Source organism: Elephas maximus, chromosome 12 (genome assembly GCF_024166365.1).
Source record: "Elephas maximus indicus isolate mEleMax1 chromosome 12, mEleMax1 primary haplotype, whole genome shotgun sequence".
NCBI classification, from domain to species: Eukaryota; Metazoa; Chordata; class Mammalia; order Proboscidea; family Elephantidae; genus Elephas; species Elephas maximus.
In genome coordinates, this window is record NC_064830.1 from 25,170,858 (window position 1) to 25,183,287 (window position 12,430).

The window sequence follows — 12,430 nt, forward strand, 5'->3', positions numbered from 1 at the left end:
TGAACTAAGTTCTTTCCTGATTAGGAGATCACATTTCCCTATATTTCCTTCCTATTAAACTAACCAGACCCAGTGCCATCAAGTCGATACCAACTCAATCCAATCCCATGGAGTTTCCTAGGCTGTAAATCTCTATGGAAGCAGACTGTCACATCTTTCTCCTGAGGAGCTGCTGGTGGTTTCGAACCGCCATCCTTTCAGTTAGCAGTAGATCACTTTAACCACTGTGCCACAGGGCTCCTTATTATAAACTAAGAGGGGAAACTTTTGGCACTCAAAGAATTCTCAAAGGAAAAATAAAAAGGACAGCATTGTAAAATACATGCCATCACTGATCATGTCAGCCTAAGATTGTTTCTTTTATATGTAACTTGTTTTCAAAAGAAACAGTAAACAACTACAATGAGATGACTTGAATAGTATTAGCTTTTTATCTGAGACAGGTCTCTTGTGATCAATAATATCTGAAAGTTTACGACTGAAATTCCTGGAAACAAAACAAATGTAAATCTGAAGAATAAAGACTGATTTCTAATGACTATTTTAACATTATTAAATAGTTTCCCATAAAGTGATGTTTACATGTAACTCTTAAGCATGATTTTACTGGTTCCAGGAAGCAAACCCAACCTATGAGTGAGTCCTCTGTGTTGAATTTACAAAGCCACATGCAGACACAAAGTCCCTCGAAATCATCTTTGCTTGTCCTATTTTAATCATGACTCCTATCTGTATTACTTACCGGAATGTAATAAATGCCCATCTTGGGGGTTTCATTGGCAGTAAAAAGCATTCCTGAAAATAAACACAATGAAAAAGGTAAACACACGGGGAAAAGAAAAGTGCCCTTTTCTGTACGTCTTACATTTTCAAATGGATGAGGTAAAAAGGGCTCAGTAAGAGAGTGCAGACTGGAAGGGCCCCAGGAGTCAGGTCCTGGGCTTCAGACCCTGGCTCTCCTAGATAAGTGGGATCTTAAGCACATCATCAAGCCATTAGAAATGCCAGCTTCCCTACCTGCAGAATGCTCAGGTTGCACTAGTTAAAATAAAGGACTAGGCTCCTACCATAAAATTCTCAGATCTCCATAAAGTTTGCCATTATTTCTAAGATGGAAAGTTTTAAGTTCAGGTATGCAGATAAAATGTCGTTTCAGTGCCAAAGCATCCCAAGAATCTTGAGTTATTTACTTATTTATTATAATAAGGACGTTAAGAAGAAAAGCTTCCCTCTGTTAATCAGGCATCAAAAAACCAAGAAAAGCATTTTCTACAAAATGTCACAGCAAAGTAGCTCCTAGTTTGCTGTTTGAATGCCTTTTGTTTCACTATCAACAAAAAGCATCTCCAAGTGCTTTCAACGATGTATCACTGACCTGAAACCACAGAAAGTCAACATCACGATAATTTTTTTTTTAAAAAAAATACACACATAGTTAAACTGCTTCACAGAGTACCATCATAAATATGAAGAATTTTCATAACTGGAGACCTACAGTGGTTAAGGAGAGTCCACCTCCCTAAAATTCAACTTCACACTTGAATTGAAAATACAGTGACGTAAGGACAATGCTATGTGTAGCTACACCAGAAAAGACCTAGATGGAATCCAACAGTCTTTACTACAGGAAAGTAATTCACTCACAAGGGAACTTTAACAGGCTGAACCGACCGGGAGGTTAATAATTCAGTATCCTGGGGATCAGCATAAGAAAGCAAAACTGAATTAAGGGCCAATTTTCTGGCGTTCAGTAAAGGTTCTCCATATAACCCATGTGGCAACTGTAGCCTATGAACCCATCATTCTTTCGTTACTAAACCACTTAGTACCAAGGTATTTACATGGGTCAGGTTTCCTGTCTGTTTTCTGCCACATAACCTACTCCCCCCCAAAGTCTCTTGAAACAGACGACATGGCGATCGGCAACTGCCAAGACTAATTATAGTCTCTCCTCCAGACTGACACATTTTACATTAAATCAAAATCAGTAAACATTTGGGCAAGACTTTATGATTCACTGAGCACTTTCACAGGTATTAACTTAGTAAACATTCAATAGCCCTCTAAGCAAGAAATATCATCATACCTATTTCACAGATGAGAAAAATAAGAGTTCAAAGACAGTGTCACTGTCATAGAGCTAGTGAATCTTAAAGCTAAAATTCAAACTCGAGCTCTTGTTTTGAAATACTTTTACAGATCAAATTACATTATTTAAAAAATGTATTTGTAAAATGTAATATAGGCTAATCCTTAGAGGAAAGACATTAAGATTATCAGATCACATAATCATAATTAAACACAATCCAACGTTAAGGACAATGATTTGATCCTGCATTTTCAAAAATATTTTTTCCTGCCCTTCCTCTGTAATACAAAAGATTTTAAAACTGAATATTTTTAACTCCATTACAGAAATGAAATGCTGAGACTAACTGAGACAATTAACACCCAATCAGAAAGCAAGAATTCAATTATATCTCAGCAGAAACCATCTTGCACATATCTCAAAGGTGTGAGATAGCCCTGAACAGGGAACCAATAGTTCACCAAAAACAAACACCATAAAAACATTTAAAAGCACTTAGTCAAGTCTAGAAAAGTAAGAATTTATCTCCAACAGGATTTCGAACCTGTTCCTTCTGGTTGGAACCCCTGCTTAGAATCTGCATTTCTTCCAAGTTCCTAGATGGAGACGCTAATGCTCCTGGTTAAGGACCAATTCTGAGAACCACTAGCGGAGCAGTGGCTCTCAAAATTCATTATACAGAAGAATCACCTTGGGATCTTATTAAAATGTGGATTCTGATTCAGTATATCTGGGGTGGAAAAGCAAAGTTTCAGCAGGGGTTCCAAACGAGCAGGAGAATGAGCCACTGTGGAGCCAGATCTCTAAGTTAGAGCAAAACAAAAATCACAGCTTGTAACCCAGTGCCAAACCATATCAATACTAGAGGACATAACAGAACTGCCCCATAGGGTTTCCAGGGAGTGGCTGGTGGATTTGAACTGCTGACCTTTTGGTTAGCAGCTGTATCACTTAATCACTGCACCACCAGGGCTCTATAAAAATCTTTTAACTTCAGCACTTTTTCCGGTCCCAGAAACAACATATTCCCTGAGGCCACGATGGAAGGAAGCTATTTCCTACTGATTGTGCCTCATCCTAAATTTTTACTAATAATAGTACTGCCAAAGTGTCCCAGATGTCTTTAGACTTAACCAAAGAAAAGTTTAGGGGACAGAAGACACATATTTTAACCAAAATGATGGTCCCTGACAAAGACATCTTGTAAGCCTATCTTCACTGGCTCATCTAAATGAACATTCCACAAGGAAATACAACTACACCTATCAAATAAACCACAGAAAAGGCCCTAATCTGATTACATGAAAGAATTCAAAATGGACTCTGCTAGATTGTTTTATACAGTGGGGTACGATCTAACTTGGCCATATGTTACCTCATGATACAAGCTGATCTACTACCAAAGTATTCAGTCATGAATAAGAAAAATACACAACCTCACAAAGCCAAGAATATTAGGAATCTCTAACAAGTAGAAACAGAAAATGAAATAACTGAAAGACTTAGTTCAGAAAATTAAGATGACCATAGGCAAGAGAAGAAAGCACACATTTATGGTGTGCGAAGAAGCGCCAGGCACTTTACAATTACTGATAAGAAAGCAGTCTCAGAAAGTTAGACAATTTGCTCAAGGTCGCTATATAGCTAAGAAAATGGAATAGTTGATATTCTACTGATCTAGCCAACTCCAAAGCCCAGCGTGGGACTCTAAAGCTCCAATAACAACTAAGGTAAAATTAAAGTACTTCTTACATGGCCAAATAGTAAACTACTAAAAAGGGTCAATACAAACAAGATATAGCAGCATGAAAGGAGCCCTGGTGGCGCGGTGGGTAAGTGCTTGGCTGTTAACCAACAGGTTGGCGGTTCGAACCCACCAGCCGCTCTGCAGGAGAAAGATGTGACAGTTTGCTTCCATAAAGATTACAGCCTTAGAGGAATCCCAGAGACAATGCTCCCCAGAACTTCTGATGCCACAGGACAGGAACCATCCCCGAAGACAACTCATCAGGCATGAAAAGGACTGCTCAGTGGGGGGGGGGGGGGGGCGGGGAGAGATGCTGATGAAGAGTGAGCTAATTAAATCAGGTGGACACTGGAGAGTGTGTTGACAACTCTTGACTGGAGGGGGGATGGGAAGATTGGGAGAGAGGGAAGATGGCAAAATTGGCACGAAACGAGAGACTGAAAGGGCTGACTCAATAGGGGGAGAGCAAGTGGGAGAAGGGAGTAAGATGTATGTAAACCTACATGTGACAGACTGATTGGAATGGTAAATGTTCACTGGAAGCTTAATAAAAATTAATTTAAAAAAGAAAAAAAAAGGACATTAGAAAACTAGTGAAATCTAAAAAAAAAAAAAAGATTACAGCCTTGAAAACCCTATGATGCAGTTCTATTCTGTCCTATAGGGTCACTATGAGTTGGACTCAACGGTCGGCAGTGGATTTTTTTGGTTTGTAAGTCTTAATCAATGAACACCTCTGAGACAACGGGTCTGGTTTTGGGGTTACCCAAAAAACCCAGTGCCGTCGAGTTGATTCCGACTCATAGCGACCCAATAGGACAGAGCAGAACTGCCCCCATAGAGTTTCCAAGGAGCACGTGGCGGATTCGAACTGCTGACCTTTTGGTTAGCAGCCGTAGCACTTAACCACGCCACCAGGGCTTCCTTTGGGGTTACAGCAACATGAAAAATATTTTCAATATGATGCCAAACGGAAAAGAAAAAGATAATTATATACATAGTACGAGTACTGAGTACTACAATTTAAAACAAATGAACACAGAATACAGAGAAATGAATATGATCATAGTACTTGAGAAAAGGTTATGGAAATACATATGGTTTCTTCCTTTAAACGTCCTTTAATGTTCTTGTTTATTATTTCAACAATAAAAATGTCATTTTAAAAGAGAAGGAAAAGATAATCAGCACCTAAAGTCAAAAAAACATACTTCAAATATGAACTAGCACTGTACAATCAAACCAGTGAAAGAGAATTTGATAAAACAACAGTACCCTCCCCAAAACATGCACATATATTCGCCTGTATCTGCTCAGGGAGCTAAAGCACTCACGAAACACAGGCTAAAATCGGAAACACTGCTCTAAAGCAGTACTACTCCAAGTGTGGCCCCAGGGCCAGTATTTAGACTATTACCTGTCCATAAGATAAGTACAGAAATCCAAAGTAAGTGCTATGGATTGAACCGTAACCCCCAAATACATGTGTTGTAAATCCTAACCTCTATGCCTATGATTATAACCTCATTGGGAACGGGTTATCTTTGTTATGTTAATGAGGCAAGATTAGTGCAGGGTGTATCCTGAGTCAATCTCTTGAGATTTAAAAGAGATTAAACAAGCAAGCTAAGAAGCAGAGAAGGGGGAAGAGAGATGCCAAGCCACAGGAAGGCTGCCCAGGATCCAACAGAGAAGGCCTTCCCCTAGGGCTGGCACCCTGAATTCAGACTTCTAGCCTCCTAAACTGTGAGAAAATAAATTTCTGTTCGTGAAAGCCACCCACCTGTGGTATTTCTGTTACAGCAGCACTAGATAACTAAGATAGTAAGTACCTAGAAACTTGGATAGCAACGAAACCACCAATCCTAATTCCACAAGTCTGAGATGGGGCGCACTCAGACATATGCATGCTTAAATCCTTTTCAAGACCCTATTTTTTATTATTTTCTGCTTGGGATTTTTTTTTTATATATACCATTTGTTTCCATTAACGGAAGCATGCTGAGTCATGGAGTGTGTTTTTAAATGTTTAGTTGGTAATATGGATTTTGAGAAATATTATTTGGGAATACATGTTCCCATAAAACCCCAGGGGGGTCCTCAGGTGCCAGGATTAGTGGGTGCCCATCTGTTCCACCAGTCATGGGTGGCAGGATGTACTGTCACATACACACACAAAATATCCACTGGGGCTCCCTAACTACCACAAGGAAACCATAAATATACTTACAAGGCTTATCTATCTGTACAAAGGCCGAAAGAGACAAAATTTCTACCCAATAACACTTCCTGGATGCACTAACTCCCATTTAAGGCTGATATCCCGGCTATTTTGCTTTCAATGAACATTTCTTTCACAAGTCCCTAGTGGAGGACAGCAAATACTTTTAGCAGGAAAAGTAGAGTCCCCAGAAACCTGAGATATGGGATACCATATGCCCCGTAGGTCATGAAAGGGTTAACAAGCTCCCCACATGAATTCAATGGACACCGAAGTCTTATAACCATGTTATTTCTGTAAGTGCCATACCCCACAAGGAGCAGTTGCTCAATGTATGTATGCTGAGTAAATGACTGAATGAACAAGAGGAAGACCATAAAATGAGCCAGAAAGATAGAATCACTTCTCAATAATCTGAGCAGTCTTAGTATCAGAAAAACATCACAAAACAATAATCATGATTAGGCTTTAACTACTCCAAAATGAATAACTGAGAAGATTCAAAAGAGGAGAATGTTTTAACTTTTCTCAAATATGATTAACCTCATAATGATTAAGCAGAAAATACAAAGAGTGGCATTAAAGGAAAAGGTGTGGTATAGCAAGGGAAAGACAGTAAAGCATATGAATCAACTACGCTCAGATCCAAACCACAAAGAAGCTGGCTTGTCTTACTGTTATTGCTATCTTAGGAAATAATTTATTTTAGCTAGGTTTTGTATGTTTAATACTCTCTTATGAGTTTTTTTGACAATAACAATCACTCCTCTTTCCAAAACATCATTGTTAAAAATTTTACTTTCCAGAAAAACATCCTTTATGATGAAGAGATATGGGGGTCACCATCTTAACAAAAGTGATCTAACTTATCATCACTGATACTGGAATGACTGATGTGTTGGGATCTGACATGAAGGACCCAGTATTCCTATGAATCATTCTTGCCCAAAATGCACAGCCTAACTTTAATCAAGCCTTTTCGATTTCACTTCTATTTTAGAAAAACTACTGGGGCTGGAGGAGCAAGTTCAATAGCACTATAAGAAACAATCACATGAATCCAGAATGATGCACATTATTCAAGACTATTGGCCTGATCTTAAAAAAGCTGATGTCATAGAGAAAGGAAAAAAAAAAAAAAGTAGGGGGAGTACTCTAGGTTAAAAGAAACTAAAAAGGTATTAACGATTAAATGCAACAAATAACCTTGATAATATTCTGGTTCCAAAGAGAAGACTTTAAAAAGGCATTATAGGGACAATTGAAAAAATTTAAAAAATTGACTGGATATAAGATAATTTTACTAGCAAATTATTACTAATTTTATTAGGTGCAATAATAGTACCAATTAAGAGTTGTCATCAAGTCAGTTCTGACTCATGGCAATCTCATGTGTGTCAGAGTAGAACTGTGCCCCATAATATTTTCAATGGCTAATTTTTCGGAAGCAAATCACCAGGCCTTTCTTCCAAGGATCCTCCAACCTTTCAGTTAGCAGCTGAGTGTGTTAACCACTTGCGCCAACCAGGGACTCCATGATAATGGTACTTTATAAAAAGAATGTCTTTACTCTTGTGAGACAAATGCTGAATTAGATAGAGGTGAGGTTTCTGTGGCTCATTTTCAAGTAATTCCACTAAACCTCCCCTCCCCCCTCACAAAACCAAACCCCTTGCCGTCAATTCTGACTCACAGCAACCCTATAGGACAGAGTAGAACTGCCCCATAGGGTTTCCAAGGAGCAGCTGGTAGATTCAAACTGCTGACCTTTCTAGTTAGCAGCCAAGCACATATCCACTGCACCACCAGGACCCCCATATATATACTGGAGTCTTTGTGATATGCAGTGGTAAACAAAGAGCTTGGCTGCTAACTAAAAGGTCCGCAGTTTGAATCTACCAGACACTCCCTGGAAATCCTATGGGGCATCTACTCTGTCCTATGGGTTGCTATGAGTCGGAATTGACTATACGGCAATGAGTTTGGGTTTTTGGTTTGGTGTACATATACATAAAATATTAACAAATGTTGACTCTAGGTAGAGAATTTAAAAAATCACACTACTATTCTTTCAACATTCCTGCATGTTTGAAATTTTTCTTAATAAAATTTTGGGGGTTATAAGATTAACACACAAAAATCACTTGTATTTCTATACATCAGCAGTGAACAAGCCGAAAAGGCAATTAAGAAAACAATTACATTTACAATAACATCTAAAAGAGTAAAACACCTAGGAGTAAATTTAACCAGGGAAGTGAACGACTTGTACAATGAAAAGTATAAAACATCGCTGAATGAAATTAAAGGAGACCCAAATAAATGGAAAGAAATAGTGTTCATTGATTGGAAGGCTTAATATTGCTAAGATGGCAATACTACCCAAAAAAAAAAAAAAAAAACTATTATAAGATCTTGAGAAATAGTAAACCTGAGAAGAACACATACTTTTGTGGTTACGAGGGGGGGAGGGAGGGAGAGTGGGAGAGGGTTTTTTATTGATTAATCAGTAGATAAGAACTGCTTTAGGTGAAGGGAAAGACAACACTCAATACATGGAAGGTCAGCTCAATTGGACTGGACCAAAAGCAAAGAAGTTTCCGGGATAAAATGAATGCTTCAAAGCTCAGCGGAGCAAGCGCGGGGGTCTGGGGAACATGGTTTGCGGGGACTTCTAAATCAATTGGCAAAATAATTCTATTATGAAATCATTCTGCATCCCACTTTGAAATGTGGCGTCTGCGGTCTTAAATGCTAACAAGCGGCCATCTAAGATGCAGCAATTGGTCTCAACCCACCTGGAGCAAAGGAAAATGAAGAACACCAAGGCCACACGACAACTAAGAGCCCAAGAGACAGAAAGGGCCACATGAACCAGAGACCTACATCATCCTGAGACCAGAAGAACTAGTTGGTGCCTGGCCACAATCGATGACTGCCCTGACAGGGAGCACAGCAGAGGACCCCTGAGGGAGCAGGAGATCAGTGGGATGCAGACCCCAAATTCTCATAAAAAGACCAAACTTAATGGTCTGACTGAGACTGGAGGAATCCCGGCGGCCATGCTCCCCAGACCTTCTGTTGACACAGGACAGGAACCATCCCCGAAGACAACTCATCAGAAATGAAAGGGACTGGTCAGCGGGTGGGAGAGAGACGGTGATGAAGAGTGAGCTAATTATATCAGGTGGACACTTGAGATTGTGTTGGCAACTCTTGTCTGGAGGGGGGATGGGAGGATAGAGAGAGAGGGAAGCAGGCAAAATTGTCAAGAAAGCAGAGACTGAAAGGGCTGACTCAAGAGGGGGAGAGTAAGTGGGAGTAGGGAGTGAGATGTATGTAAACTTATATGTGACAGACTGATTGGATTTGTAAACGTTCACTTGAAGCTCAATAAAAGTTATTAAAAAAAAAAAAGGCAGTCTACAAATTCAATGCAATCCCTATCAAAATTTCAACAGCGTTTTTTTTTTTTTTTCCCAGAAATGGAAAAGCCAATCCTCATAATTTATATGGAATTGCAAGGGGCCCTAAATAGTCAAAATAATCTTGAAGAAGAACAAAACTGGAGGACTCACACTTCCCAATTTCAAAACATACTATAAAGCCACAATAATCAAAACAGTACAGTACTGGTATAAGGACAAACATATAGACCAATGGAATACAACTGAGGGTTCAGAAATAAACCCATACATCTATGGTCAACTCATTTTTGACAAAGGTGCTAAGTCCATTCAAGGAGGAAAGAATAGTCTCTTCAACAAATGGTGCTGTAACAGCTGGAGAGTCATATGCAAAAGAATGAAGTTGGAGCCCTATCTAACACCATATACAAAAAGTAACTCAAAATGAATCAACAACCTAAATATAAGAACTAAAACCATAAACCTTTTAGACAAAAACAAAAGGGTAAAGCTTTCAGACCAAGAGCACAAGCAGCAAAAGAAAAATGAGATAATTTGAATTTATATCAAAATTAAACACTAAAGCATCACAGGACTTTATCAAGAAAGTAAAGAGACAACCTATAGAATGGGAGAAAATATTTGGTAATCGTATATCCAGTAAGGGTTTAATGTACAGAATATATAAAGAATGACTACATCTCAACAACAAATAGACAAACAATCCAATTAAACACTAGGCAGAGGACTTAAACAGACATTTCTCCAAAAAAGATATACAAATGGCCAACAAGCACATGAAATGATGCTCAACATCACTAAATCAAAACCACAAGAGGATACTACTTCATACCCAACAGGGTGGGTATTATTAACAAAAAGGAAAATAATAGGTGTTGCTGAGGATGTGGAGAAACTGCAAGCCTCGTGCACTGGTGGTGGGAATGTAAAATGATACAGGTGCTGTGGAAAACAGCGTGGCAGTTCCTAAAAAAATTACACACAGAATTGCCATATGACTCAGCAATTCCACTCCGGGTATACACCCAAAAGACCAGAAAGCAAGAATACAGATATTTTTACACCAACTTTCACTGCAGCACTATTCACAACAGCCAAAAGGTGGGAACAGACTAAAGATGCATCAACAGATGAATGGATAAACAAAATGTGGGACATACGTACAATGGAATATTACGCAGCCATGAAGAGAAATGAAGTCCTAATACATGCTGCAACATGAAAGAACCTTGAAAACATTATGCTAACTGCAGTAAGTCAGTCACAAGCAGACAAATGTATGATCCCACTTACATGAAATATCTAGAATAGGTAAGTATATATAGACCAAAGTCTACACCAGGGGTAGAAGGGAGGAAAACAAGAGCTCAGTGCTTAGGGAACTCTGATCTCCTGTCAAGATTGATGAAAAAATTTAGAAATGGATAAGAGTGATGGTTGGACAACATGATGAATATAATTAACATGACTAAACTGCATGTGTGAAGAATGCTGAAATAGCAAATGTTTTGTTACATATTAAAAAAGTGAAGTTCTGATACCTGCTGTGACATGAAGAACCTTGAAAATATGCTAAATGGAAGAATTCAGGCAAAAAAGATCCAATATTAAATAATCCCACTTATAGGAAATATTAATAAAAGGCAAATGCATAAAGACAAAAATCAGTGGCTACCAGGGGCTGGGGAAGAGGGAATGGGGAGTTGTTGCTTAACAGGTACTGAGTTTCTGTTTGGGGTAAGGAACCAGTTTTGGGCACAGTGGTGATAAGTACACAACATGGTGAATCTAATGAATGTCACTTAATTGTGCACTCAGAAGTGGTTAAAATGGCCCAGAACAACTAAATGGTGCTCGGCTACCACCACCGATCACTCTGACAGGGATCAAAACAGAGGGTCCCTGACAGAGCGGGACAAAAATGGAGAACAAAATTCAAATTCACAAAGAAAGATCAGACTTATTGGTCTTACACAGGCTGGAAGAACCCCCAAAACTATGGCCCCAAACACCCTGCTAACTCAGAACTGAAGCCACTCCCGAAGTCTACCTTTCAGCCAAAGATCAGACAGGCCTATAAAACCAATGGAGCCCCAGGGGCGCAGTGGTTAAGAGCCTGACTGCTAACCAAAAGGTTGGCAGTTCGAATTCAACAGTCACTCTTGGAAACCCTGTGGGGCAGTTCGACTCTGCCCTATAGGGTCGCTATGAGTCGGAGCTGACTTGATGGCACCTAACAACAACAACAACAACAAAAGAAATAATAATACACATAAGGAATGTGCTTCTTAGTTCAATCAAGTATATAAGACCAAATGGGCAACGCGTGCCCAAAAACAAAGACAGGAGGGTAGGAAAGGACAGGAAACCTGGAAGAATGGACACAGGAACGTGGGGTGCAAAAGGAAAGGGGAAGAGTGCTGGCACACTGTGGGGACGGCAACCAAAGTCAAAAAACAGTTTGTGTATAAATTTAATGAGAAACCAATTCGCGCTGTAAACTTTCACCTAAAACACAATAAAAAAATTTTTAAACAGGTAAAATGACAAAATTTTTGTTACACGTATTTTACCACAAAAAAATTTTCTTACTTTTAAAAAACTTAAAGCACTCTCAAAATTCAACAATAAGAAAATAAGCAACTTAATAACAACGGGTAAAGGATTTGAACAAACACTTTGATAAAGAAGAAATATAGATAGTAAGTACTAAAAAAGATACTCAACATCATTAGTCATTAGAGAAAGGCAAATTAAAACTACAAATTAAAAAAAAAAATACGAGAAACTTCTACCCATATTTTAGAATGGCTAAATTTTAAAAAATAAACTGACAATACCAAGTGAGGGAGAAGGCGTGGAGCAACTGGGACTCTGAGATATTGCTGGTGCGAAAGCAAAATGGAATAGCTACTTTTGAAAACATTTTCAGAGTTTCTTACGAT

General features: G+C 38.8%; 1 protein-coding gene across 3 annotated transcripts in view; it reads right to left on the reverse strand.

Moving 5' to 3' along the window:
- The window catches only part of LOC126086472 (nucleolar protein 10-like), a 124,125-nt gene that overhangs the window by 74,204 nt on the left and 37,491 nt on the right, over positions 1-12,430 (reverse strand). For all 3 annotated transcript variants that reach the window (XM_049902705.1, XM_049902704.1, XM_049902706.1), the window contains one exon: positions 743-795. In XM_049902705.1, coding sequence (XP_049758662.1) covers positions 743-795 — 53 coding nt within the window. The remainder of the gene's footprint in view (positions 1-742; positions 796-12,430) is intronic.